Raw genomic sequence first — 13,776 nt, forward strand, 5'->3', positions numbered from 1 at the left:
AAATACTACCACAAATACCTATATGGCCAGCATTTTCTGCTGAGAACCGACCACGCTGCTCTCCAATGGTTGCTGCAGTTTAAGAATCCGGAAGGTCAACTAGCCCGTTGGATTGAGAGGCTCCAGAGTTATGACTTCAGAATCGAGCACATAAAAGGCGGAAAACATGGTAATGCTGATGCCCTGTCTCGTCGGCCATGCAAGGTAGAATGCAGGCATTGCTCAAAGGCTGAGTGTAAAGAGAATATCGTTGATGTCCGACTATTGCAGTTTAGTCGGGTGAAGATTGGTCGACGGAACAACGAAGAGATCCCATTCTGGGCAAAATAATTTCGGCCATAGAAACGGGCAAGCGACCTAGTCGCAAAGAAATTACCTCCGAAAGCCCTCTTTTAAAATCCTATTGGGCCCAGTGGGACAGTCTACTTATAATAGATGGTTGCTTATATCGCAAATGGGAAAGTGAGGACGGTAAATCTCACCGGAACTTGACCGTCGTCCCAGACTCCAAAATAAGAGATGTCTTGTCGGAGTTTCACGATGGGCCAAGTGGAGGACATCTTGGCATAGCAAAGACCTCTGAAAAAGTAAAGCAGAGATTCTACTGGGTCGGCTTACAAAAATCCATTGCCGACTGGATCGCCAATTGTGAAGGGTGCATTAGAGCTAAAGGTCCAACACGGAAGAGTCGAGGCTACATGCAGCAGTATAATTTAGGAGCCCTTTTTTGGATGTAGCTGGACCGTTCCCAATAAGCGACTCTGGGAACCGGTATGTCTTAGTGGTCATGGATTACTTCAGCAAATGGCCAGAGGTTTATGCTATCCCAAATCAAGAAGCCAGGACAATTGTGGATGTGTTCAGCAAAAATTGGATTTGTCGCTATGGTGTTCCATCTAAGGTTCATTCCGATCAAGGTAGGAATTTTGAATCAGCGATCTTCAAAGAAATGTGTGACTCCTACGCTGCTCTCCAATGGTTGCTGCAGTTTAAGAATCCGGAAGGTCAACTAGCCCGTTGGATTGAGAGGCTCCAGAGTTATGACTTCAGAATCGAGCACATAAAAGGCAGAAAACATGGAAATGCTGATGCCCTGTCTCGTCGGCCATGCAAGGTAGAATGCAGGCATTGCTCAAAGGCTGAGTGTAAAGAGAATATCGCTGATGTCCGACTATTGCAGTTTTAGTCGGGTGAAGATTGGTCGACGGAACAACGAAGAGATCCCATTCTGGGCAAAATAATTTCGGCCATAGAAACGGGCAAGCGACCTAGTCGCAAAGAAATTACCTCCGAAAGCCCTCTTTTAAAATCCTATTGGGCCCAGTGGGACAGTCTACTTATAATAGATGGTTGCTTATATCGCAAATGGGAAAGTGAGGACGGTAAATCTCACCGGAACTTGACCGTCGTCCCAGACTCCAAAATAAGAGATGTCTTGTCGGAGTTTCACGATGGGCCAAGTGGAGGACATCTTGGCATAGCAAAGACCTCTGAAAAGGTAAAGCAGAGATTCTACTGGGTCGGCTTACAAAAATCCATTGCCGACTGGATCGCCAATTGTGAAGGGTGCATTAGAGCTAAAGGTCCAACACGGAAGAGTCGAGGCTACATGCAGCAGTATAATTTAGGAGCCCTTTTTTGAAAGAATCGCAATGGATGTAGCTGGACCGTTCCCAATAAGCGACTCTGGGAACCGGTATGTCTTAGTGGTCATGGATTACTTCAGCAAATGGCCAGAGGTTTATGCTATCCCAAATCAAGAAGCCAGGACAATTGTGGATGTGTTCAGCAAAAATTGGATTTGTCGCTATGGTGTTCCATCTGAGGTTCATTCCGATCAAGGTAGGAATTTTGAATCAGCGATCTTCAAAGAAATGTGTGACTCCTACGGAATCAAGAAAACCAGAACGACGCCCCTACATCCACAATCAGATGGCATGTTGGAAAGATTCAATCGCACCCTGGAAGAACATCTACGGAAAGTGGTGGACAGTGGCCAACGAGACTGGGATGAGCATATTCCAAAGTTTTTACTGGCTTATAGATCGGCCATTCATGATTCCACATCCCGGACCCCAGCCAAAGTTCTGTTCGGAAATGAATTAAAGCTACCTGGCGATTTGATATTCGGTGCTACCCCAAACGACGATGTGAACCAAGAACAAGACAGTCAAAACTCTTTTTGTAAAGTCCACGATGCAGTTCGCCATCGAATAAAAATGGTTAGCAACCGCATGAAGGCAAGGTACGATCGAGCGGCAAATACCGATGGGTTTCAAGAAGGGCAACTGGTACTATTGTTAAATCCACAACGAAAAAAAGGACTATGCCCCAAATTGCAAACGCACTGGGAAGGACCCTACAAGATTGTCACGAAAATAAATGACGTCGTTTATCGCATCCAGAGGAGCGACAGTCCCAGGTCGAGGATGAAAGTTGTACATTTGGAGCGGCTGACCCCCTACGGAACGTGAACTGTGCCTATTGGGGACGAACAGGCTTAAGCGGGGGGCAATGTTAATTAAGATGAATTCCGTTAATTTAAGAATTTGAATTGTAACGTAAATTTCTACTACGCAGTTTATTCGAATAACCTCACAACAACAACAACTACTGTATAGATTTTTCTACATCCTTCCATTTCCTCTTTCATTGTCTATTTTGTTGTTGACGTACAATTCTTGTTAAACGTCATCATTGATGATCGCTTAATTCCGCTTTCTTTGTTACTCCCTCGCCTGTATATGTGTTGTTGTTATTGTTCACTCAATAGCTCTGTCTGTTAACTCGATATTTGGTAACAATTGTTACCAAATGTTACTAAATGTTGGTTGTTTACACAAAAATCCAGTAAAAGAGAGTCAAGTGAGAGAGCAAGTTTGACAGTTGAACAACAACAAAGTTGCTGGAGTTTACTGAAAGAATTTTATTCAGTAAGATTTTGCAACTCAGCCATTTTCTGATCAGCTGTTTTCTGACCAAACACAAACATTATTTAAAACATTTTTTTTAATTTGCAAAGTTCAATTTGAAGTTAATTACAGAAAATGGAAGAAAATTCGTAAGTAATGCAAAGTTTCATTAAATTAGAAACTAATTCCTTATATATTTTTAGGCAAGTTCCAGATAGAGGGCAATATATTGATGCAGGGAGCTTAAATGTTCCCGGGGAACATAACAGATCAATATTTCTTTTATTATTCATTTTATTTTTAATATTAAATGCAATACAAATAATTGTGTTCGTCCTTTGTTTGTTGTTTATTTTGGCGCAAATCAAATGTTTTCTTGAATCAGCTGTTTATTTGCTAAATCTTACTAAATGTTGTCTGTTTACTTTTTTCAGTATTATCGCAAAAGAGAGTAAGAAAAGCTTACTCTCTGAACTAGAACTTACTGAATAAATGTTATTGCAAAAGTAACCAGACACACTTAATGTAAGTTTGTATGTGTTTGTTGCATTGGTAGATTGTTCGTAATCTAGGTGTTACCAGATCGTCTAGAAACAAGGCTAGAGGCAAGGCTCATATAAATAGTGGCAAGGCATTTAGTTAGTTGTGAATCAGATCGCGAATTGAAACAGTCAAGTAACGTGAAGCTGTAAAGTAACGTGCAAAGTAAAGTTGTGTCAATAAAATCATTGTAATAATCGTAATCAGAAAGAACCCGCGTTTTATTTGGTACGAACTGTATTGGGAAATAAAACAACGTCTACACGGGATTAGGTAAAATCCAAGAACGTAACAATATGAAAATGCTGGAGATTGCGAGTCATTCCATCAAGAAAGATTTGCTTTCTCAAACTTTCCAGCAAGCAGATTGAGTAAATTGAATGCGGGAGGACATATAAAAATTAACAATTTCGAATTGTATACGTACCCAATTTTCCTGTTGGGTCATTTTTAAAAACATAATTTGTCATATTCATATTGACATGGGTATTACGTTGGAATCAAATCAGCTGGGAATTGCTGTTCAGCCTTAAAAATATATTTTGTTTTATTTATTGAAAATATGCCAATCGACATACATACAATTTTATGGAATTTATTTTTCATATTTTTTGAAATTGATATATGAATTCCATATTAAAAAGGGTTGACATTATCAATTTCTCAAATGAGACTACATGGCTCAAAGTAATTACTTTATAATTAAAATGGCGTATACACTATAATTTTTGAATGACAATCTTACCAAATGTTGCTTGTTTTATAGTACGGCTATCACGAAAATGTTCATGGTTGTTTGAACAGTCGATAAAAGAGCTGACAGTCCAAAATGCGTGTGTACTCGCCTTAAAGGGGGAAACACATATAGTCTGTTCTCGTACTGTAATAATCTACTTCTTTTTACTACGATAACAAATTTTCCTTTATGATATCGAAAAAATAGTAAAATCTAGTAGATTCTTGCAGTACGGGAACAGACCAATAAGTACAAGATAGAAACCGAGAAAAAATGCCAACTCAACATGCCATGCCTGAATTCTCGTATGTGTTTCCTCCTTAAGGGTCGAACAACGAAAGGGAAACCGAACAACGCCTTCAGTGCATGGCATTATGAGGTATACATGTGTGTGTTGTCATCCCGCTTTGTATAATGAAGAAGAAGAGTTGATTAGTTGTTAATCGTTTTATAAGTCCCTATTCAATGCATTGTTAATTTGTTTAGTATAACCAGGTGGCAAGGTTTTTTCTCTGAATTTTGTTTGTTTTGAACATGTAGAATTTTCTGGGAGTGCGAAATATACACGAATTCTTGTTTTCGCTGTTTTATGTTTTTGCAATTTGGCTTTTAATAATGGATGTCGAAGTGCCGATTTTATCCGGATATTTAAATGTGCCAACTCAATCTGGATTCCCACTGCATCGAATTTCTAAAAAAGTAAGCTATCTTTGTCTATCATACATATATGTTATACTTGTTGGTAATTTGTATACAACAGACATTTCTGAGCATGTTAAATAGTGTTAATATTTTGATATTTAATTCTGTATTTATAACATTATTAATGTAACTAGATTGAGTATAGCAGTTGCACACAATAAAATATCAAATTATGTTCTGGTGAAGATTCGAAGGTGTCTTGTATCCTATTGTAATAACAATAACTGATTCCGAACGCGTAGATATTTAACTGCGCCCAGGTGTTTTCATTACTATCAGATTAAATATACATAATTTTGATTGCACTCTGGATAAGACATCTACTCCTACATTTTCGAATATTGCGATGTTTTTCAATAATTATTGCCAGTTTATTTTTTTATTGCAGCTTTCTGAATTTTTGCGTCTGCGAATTTGTTACCATTTTATTTTTGTTGTAGCAATTACAGTAAAGTACGGTTGTAGCGAGCTAGTAGGGACCAAACAAATTAGTTCGTTATAGAAGAAGATCGTTATATCCAAGGTAAGGCAAAACCAAGGAGCAGAGAAATATATTCATTTTCGAAATATTTAGGTTTTGTGTCCTTTTTCGCAATACTTAGCTGCTTCTCTTATTTTATAAACCTGACATTTGTTGTTAAGATTACCAGCGTCAGTTTATAAATTAACTTTTGTGCGGATTTGTATCGTTAATTATATTGAAAATTATAGCAAGTTCGTTAAAACCGAATAAAAATATATGACAACAGAAAGACAGGACCTAATAAATAGTTTGTTATAAAAAATTTCGCTATATCCGCAGTTCGTTATAAGAGCAAAGATTTGTATGAGAAATATTTTTTAAAATTTCGGGACCAGGAACTGTGTTCGCTATAAAGAAAGTTCGTTAAAACATGTGATAATCAATAACATGCCTAATGTGCCTCTACATTTTATGTAGAACGTTAATCAAAATATACGAAAGGCTTAAGTTTAGGGGTTCCACTCGGTTCGTTTTGAATTTTTTTTTTTCAGCTGATTACAGTGATATATGTATATATTTTATGTGGGGGAAATATATATGGGCCTTGAAATTTCGGACAATATTTTGTTTAAGTTAGCCGTTTAACTATTTCCAGCAAGCTTTTTTAAGAATCAAATTAAAGGTTTAAACCTACAAGTACATATATTTCGCATTTTTTTTGCGTTTAGGACATTTTCTGCGAAAATAAATTAAATGTCAGGAATTCAATTATTACAATTTAATGTAATAATAATCACAATTTCATGCTATTATTCGTTGGCAGTTCATGAAGATTTTACAAAATTTGCTTTGACAAGGATGTATCTGCAATTGTGAGCCATTTTACTTACTTAGCTGGCTTGTTACAGAACGATTAGCTTAGTCCAGAACGATTAGCTTAGTTTTGTGTTCTTTCATGTCCCCACATTATTCCAAATAATTTTGTGGGTTTCTTTCGCCCCTGACCACATTTCTAGACGTGTTGCGCTAAAAGATTTGACATTATCTATGTCTATAGTGGGTTAAACAGTAGCACTTCTGGCAAGGAGATTAATTATATCATTCATTCGTACAGGACCGTGTCATGAGAAATTATATATGGCTTTTATACATTCCAGAACAGCTTTAGATTTATCTTTTGGGAACATAATTATATTTATATAATTATATTTATATAATAAATATAATTACTATCCGTAATTATATTTATTATATCTTCTCAATTTTTTCGACATTCCCACGCCTCTCTTTCCCACCCTTCCGACCGAGGGGGTGATCTCCACTTACGTAGGGATCGGGTACACACCATTTTGCATCAGGATAGGATTGATAGTTTCTACAAGAACATTTGTTTTTCCGCTTTCCAAAGTTGGTATCACTCATAGATAAACATATGAGGAAGAAACGAATATTAAACTCAAGAGATATACAATTAATGAACGTATTGGGTCGATGCAAAACCTTTTAAAGCAAAATGAAAACTTAATTATAACCCGTGCGGACTAAGGTGGGAAGACAGTAGCCATATACAAGAACGAATATAAAACAAAAATGGCAACCATTTTGGGAGATATGTGTATATATCGACGATTAAAGAGACATCCGGCGAATGTTTTACAAAACTTAATTGGCCTATTTGGCTTTGTTACTATACTTAATAAATTAACTTAACCTCCAAACATACACCAAAACTTGTCAAAGATTGGTTGCGGCACTCATAAATCGCGGTTTTATAATGGCCAACACAATCATTAGATCTTTACCCTATAGAAAAGTTTGGAGTATCAAAGATAGCAAAATCAAAAGAGTTTCACAAATAAACAGACATAACCTCTTCCCAAGGTAGGTATGAGCATTTTATTGATGTAATGGCTCGTAGTTGTGCTGCCATAATGAAAAATTGAAATCGAAAATGGTGGGATTCCCTTAAGGGGACATTTTTAAGCGAAGTCAATAATCCTAGTTCATACGAGAGCTAGACATGTACTCTTTCTAACACAGTTGCAATTTCAGGATTCCGATGTTTCAGTGATGAGTTAAGTGGGAAATCCTTAATGCAGTAGTTTCGAATCGTATTCCTTTACAATTTATAAAGCTAATATCCCCCTTTATTTCTAACCATCTACTTCAATTCTATAATACTACATTATGACACGCAATTTCCCTGGAAACTAGGCAAGGTAGTTTCAATATTATACCGAGTGGTGAAATATGGTACACCTGTTTATCTTTTCAACAAAATAAATTTTTGAATAATAGCAACAATACTCATTTACTCCTTCAAAGTTTCCCCATCTTGTATTAGAGCGATCGTTGTCAGTTCATATAACGAGACTATGGAACATGTTACCTAGTATTCTATATATATTCCAGAAAATACTTTTAAGTGCTAAATATGATATTAATCGCTAATAATTTTTCCTATTTTTCGTTCGATTATAATATTTTTTTTTTATTTTATTTTTAGACTAGATTTAAGTTTGCCAAACAAGATTTTCAATTATGACATTGGTTGATTGTTAATAAGTGAAAAAACTCATAAAATAAAATCTTCCTACCAAAAATTGACCAAGACATACCCCACACGGCAAATCCCGAAGATGTATTTTAAATGTCTACCTCAGGTTATAAACGTTTGACGTTTTGACAGATATTAGTCGCACATCTATCTGTTTAAAGGCTTTTATTTTCCACGAAAGGGTGAAGTTTATATTAAATTCGTCATTCAGCTTGCAACACCTTGATTTATTCACAGGATGTTTGGCATTGATACCCCAAATATTCAGTATTGATGTTGGACACGTTTCAACCGAATTAGCTATAGTTTGATATTTAATTGGGTGTCACTTCGTAATACCAAATATTTACTGTTAAAATTGAAATAATCGGGATATTGATAAAACGGCGTTGTTTATTCACTAGAACAATAAATTATTATACAAATTAAATATCAAATGATATATATAAATTAACAAGAATAATTTTGAAAATAAACTTACATTTGTTATTTCCCTTTCAATTTTAACGAACGGAATGAATCGAAATAAAATTTTTGTCTTTTATATACATACAAATTATTTCATAGACTACTATTATTAATGACATAAATATAAAAGCTCATGGGCTACTTCAAAAAATTAAACACAGTATAACATGCCAGAGTAGAAATCAATATACGATTAACATTTTCTCACCCCCCGTTAATCGACTGGGGGAGATTAACTATCTATGGATCAAAATCTAATATAGCTAACATTGATGCTGGTCTTTTGAAAGTTCCTTCAACTGTTTTTACATCAGCCGATCTCACTGTGGCATCTTGGCCTAGATAGACATTCATTATTCTACCTCGTTGCCACTGCGATCGTGGTGACCTGAAATCGCATATAAGTACTAAATCTCCAACACGCAAATTTCTTGAAGGCAAGCACCATTTAACTCGTCTAGTTAAATCCGGTAGATACTCATGAATCCAACGGTTCCAGAATCCATTTTTAAGGTTCTGCAGTATTCGCCATTGCTTTCTAAGTCGCTTACTCAATACTTCGTATTTGGCCGGAGTTTGGGTCGAATTTGTTGATCCTAAAAGGAAATGATTTGGAGTTAGCGGTTCAGGTTCTTGCGGTGTTACCGGGACATGGTTCAGTGGCCTTGAGTTTCTGATGTTTTCGGCTTCTATAACTAAACTTTCAAAAACTTCAATTTTAGGGCATGACTGTTGCATAAGTACTGACATAGACTTCTTTATGGACTGTACCAGCCTTTCCCATGCTCCTCCCGCACTAGGATCAAGGGGTGTGTTGAAAATCCATTTAATTCCAAGAGGCGTCAGAGATCTTGTTATTTCGTTGTGGTCAAGAAAATTGACTTCGTTCTTCAACTCTTTTCTGATTCTAACGAAATTTCTCCCATTATCGCTCCGAATTACAAGGGGAACGCCCCGTCGATTTATAAAATTTCTCAAGCAGAGTATAAATGAATCTGTGGATAAGTCGCTTGCAAGCACCAAATGAACGGCTCTTACTGAAAGACATGTAAATATGCAAACCCATCGTTTTTCAGTAGATCTGCGAACTTTGACATTGAACGGACCAAACATGTCCACTCCAGTATAGGTAAATGGCCGAACGTATGGTGTGACCCGGTCTTTAGGTAAAATTCCCATCTGTGGCTGCATGGGCTTTGCTTTTAGTATCTTACAGCGTGCACATTTCGCTTCTACAGACTTCAAGCTCCTTCGAATTGATGGAATCCAGAACTTTTCTCTTACATCGCATATAACATTTGAAGCATTTTGATGGCAATTCTTTTCATGAAAAAATTGTATCAACATGCTCGAGTATCTGTGAGAACTAGGGAGAAGTATAGGTCTTCGAGTGTATTCTGGAAGAAATGTTGCATTTTCCAAGCGTCCATTCACTCTCAAAACCCCCATATCGTCTATATACGGACTAAGAGTTAGCAGATCGCTTGACTTAGGTATTAGCTTTCCTTCTTTCAATAAACTATATTCTTCATTAAAATACTTTTTCTGAATTTCCCGGCATATTACTTGCTCAGCGCGTGCTTCCTCTTCTACCGTTAATTCTCCGTAATTCAATTCCTTGTTTTCGCGTTTCTTTCGCAAGTTATCCAAATATCTGTTTGTCCATGCTAATATCCTTCGAACCTTCTTATATTTCGAAGTTCGATTTATTATGTTCTCAACTATATCCAATGTCACATGCGAAACCATAACGAAAAACTTCGGTTTTAGTTCATGATCTGATTTGTCATCAATTTGTATAGTTCTTGATTCTTGAGGCCATTCAGTTATTTCAAGTGGGAGAAATTCAGGCCCAGTTTTCCACATACCGTCGGAGTCGTACTTCACCGGAAGAATTGCTCTTGTGCCTTTGTCAGCTGGGTTTTGGGAAGATGGACACCAACTCCATTGTTTGACACTTGAGAACTCCAGAATCTCCTACATTTAGCTACATTTACCATGTCTATATTTCCATTCTTGGTATTATGAGTGTGTACCTGAAGGGTATAAAGATCGGGCCTAGCCCGACCTAGCTTTAAGATTTTATGCTGTATGAACTGTCTAAAAAAAATTATTTTCAGCAGTATGAATTCAGGTTCATAACTATCATATCATCCTAATTGTATATTTTCAGTAAGTCATATATAACAACAATAAATAAAAATTATAGCCGCCATCTCATTGAATTTCAAATTTTACTAAGGTGTGAAATAGTTTGATAGTTTTTATGTCCGTATTATTACATAAGCCAACGATTTCATACAATTATTTTATATGTAAACTTAAATGTATTTATTTTTTTCATGCCATTTTCAGAAATCATGCCAGAAATATTGCTTGCTATTTAAATCCAGTCGTTATGGAATTGAGAGGCTGGAAATATGTGAGTCAAAGGACGACAAAAATCCAAAAATTATAACTTTGGAAAATTGCGTTAAAATTACTCAAGAACCGTCTCCAGCCAATCTTATTTGTATAGTTAAGAAAACAGCTACTTTAACACTTAATGCTATAAATGAGGAAAGTCTGAAGGAATGGGTAAATGCCCTTCAAAGCGTAGCTTTTCGCAGCAAAAATGAGAACTCCCAAAATGTATCTGCCATTGAAGAGGACAACGACTTATATTGCAGTTCTTACGACGATGGTCTTTTTATTGTCTCTCTAGTTCCGACGGAAGCGTCGATCCGCTGTAACATCGACCCCAAATGTTATATTTTACATTTAACCGCTACTGAGCTACAGCTAAAATTAGCTAACGGTTCCAAAAACGTTATATCTAATTGGCCATATCGTTTCATTCGCAAATATGGATATCGCGATGGAAAATTTACATTTGAAGCTGGTAGGAAGTGCTCAACGGGAGAGGGTATGTTTATTTTGGATCACACAAATCCGCAGGACGTTTTTCGTTGCATGTCGTCAAAAATGAAAAGTATGAAAAAACTTATATCCGGCGATGTTGTTAATATTGATAATTGCGAGAACCAACTTAATGCGGCTGCATCCATGGAAGCTGGATCTCGTAGTCCATTACCTACTTCGTTTTCTTCACAACATTCTTCTGAATTAGAGATTAATTCAAACCAAATTCTTAAAGGACTTACAGACCCAAGCTGCTTAGTGACACTATCACCAAAAACGGTTCCCAATAAACCGCCTCGTAGAATTGTACCTATGACAGAAAAGCCAACCGGTGTTAATTCTCAATGTATATCATTGAATATGGAACATAATGCTACAAATGATAACACAAAGCATAAACACATTGAAGCTGTTGGAATTACAACTAGTGATTCAAGTAAAGCAGTAGGATCCACTGTTATACTTAAACCGCCATCACCGAACATGCATCACGAAATCAACTCCATGCCAGACCCTACAGCGGAAGCAATTGCATGTCGCCAAATTTTTGCAGAACGGGATTATGAAAGTATTGAAAATATAACTGAAGCGTGGAAAACATTAGGAATAAATGAAGTAAAACATAATGAAAATATTCGAATATCAGATACGAAAAACTTTCAAGACATTCCTCGTAACCGGGATAGGGTGGTAAACATTAGAGACAAAAAAGAAAGCGTACATCTAGGATCCACGTCAGTAATGTTTGATATAGACATAGGCGAATGCAATAAAAGTTTTTCAAACATTCTTCCTGTAGATCTTACATACGATCGGCTAGAGTTTTTGACAGCCAACAATAGGAATTCCAGTGGATATAAGACAATAGTTCCGGTCAATTCAACTGTAAATCAATGTCCAGCCACTAAGCCATTACAAAATGAATATGAATTGATAAATGTGCCCGACACAGATTCATGTCGCAAAGCTGACGACGCACATTTGGGATATGGCGTGCTTCGAAAATCAAGGAACTCATTGTTTTCGTCGCCTGTACATCCATTAGCTACCAATATCCCATCTGCCAGCGTCGAGGAAGTCAACGAAAGTCAACGAAACACAAATGGCATTAACTATACATATGTTAGAAAACCCAAGCGAGTATAATATGGGTCACTCATTTATATATTAAACATAATTATATCAATCTGTGATTATGATATTTGCATTCGTTTATATCATCGTAATGAAATGTTTGTTATTACAAAACATTTAAAAAACGATCAAATAAAAAACTTTTTTTATATTGATTTTTTTAAATATAGTCATTCATATTCACAAATTATTCGCCATATTCAAATACAACAACTTACACTTTTGAAAATAACTCTATTTATCTCATGAAGATGCAGCCAGATTAATTTAAAGCTAGTTTTTAAGGTTTGCCGTTAAATAAAATATATACAAAATTATATTTTTAATGAAAGTAGATTTGATGGAAAATAATCTGTTATGCCTTTGATTCGAATGCGCTATACTTTACAACAGTATGAAAATTTCAGAAAACGTGCATAACAGACAGAAAACGTGCATAACATTTTTGCTTTTTCTTTTCCTTTATTCCATTCCATTAACGATTGATAATAATTGTAAGGAAAATATTTCCATTATTGAAATATTTTCGAGAATCACAGCAACAAACCGACCAGCTCAAATTTACCCGTGAAGATACCCACAATTGTCATTTTTTGATCCATATCCAGGTAAGTTTGTGCTTTGTTTTCATTCAAAATAGTGCGTTTCATTACGAAAAAGTGATTACTGCTTGTTGAGTCGTTTGCTCGCTCAGTCAGCACAGACAGTATTAGATTGTTGTTGCCTCAACGGTGGTGGAACTATTCGTTGTTCTCTTTAGTACACAGACCAAACTGCCAATTGTGGGAATCTTCACGGGAAATTTGAGCTGGCTGGTTTGTTGTTGTAGCAGCCCTATTGCTTTTACACAATGGGCTGAGGTGACAGACGTTGGCCGAGTAAGACTCGGGTCGTTTCGGATCGTAGACCCCTCTGTCGTTGTTTGGTTTGTCAATTGTGGAACATATTGGAACGACCTCTTACCAAGGACAACAGTAATGGTTGATGATCAGTTAACAAGTGTTTTATTTACAAGAAAATTGATCTTAAACAAGCAGTGAGCATGTAATATATCTACTTATAGTAACATAGTTTTAAATATATGATCAATTGTTATTGTAAGCCAAACACTTTCGTAAAAACTAATAATTTGTTGAAAGTAACGCCCTTTGTAAACATGTCAGCAGCCATTTTATTTGTAGATATGTATTGCAAGTTAATAGTACCATCAAGCAAACGTTCTTGTATAAATTTGACTCTGATATCGATGTGCTTCGTTCTAGACGAATAGGCATTATTATGAGCAACGTGAATATAGCACTCTTATTATCACAGTGCAAAACTATAGTTTTTGAAGGTTTAATACTGAGTTCTTTCTCCAAAT

General features: G+C 36.2%; 1 protein-coding gene across 1 annotated transcript; it reads left to right on the plus strand.

Annotated features, from left to right (window-relative positions):
* Window positions 1-4,802: 4,802 nt before the first annotated feature.
* On the plus strand, window positions 4,803-12,425 carry LOC133335911 (uncharacterized). Its single transcript, XM_061544205.1, has 3 exons — window positions 4,803-4,887; window positions 10,734-11,847; window positions 12,079-12,425. Exons 1-3 carry the CDS (start codon window positions 4,804-4,806, stop codon window positions 12,423-12,425), a joined length of 1,545 nt encoding a protein of 514 aa, XP_061400189.1. The 5' UTR covers window position 4,803.
* Window positions 12,426-13,776: the final 1,351 nt, after the last annotated feature.

This window comes from Musca vetustissima, unplaced genomic scaffold (genome assembly GCF_032173495.1).
Source record: "Musca vetustissima isolate MV318-11 ecotype Yass unplaced genomic scaffold, APGP_CSIRO_Mvet_v1 utg144764, whole genome shotgun sequence".
Classification (NCBI taxonomy): domain Eukaryota; kingdom Metazoa; phylum Arthropoda; class Insecta; order Diptera; family Muscidae; genus Musca; species Musca vetustissima.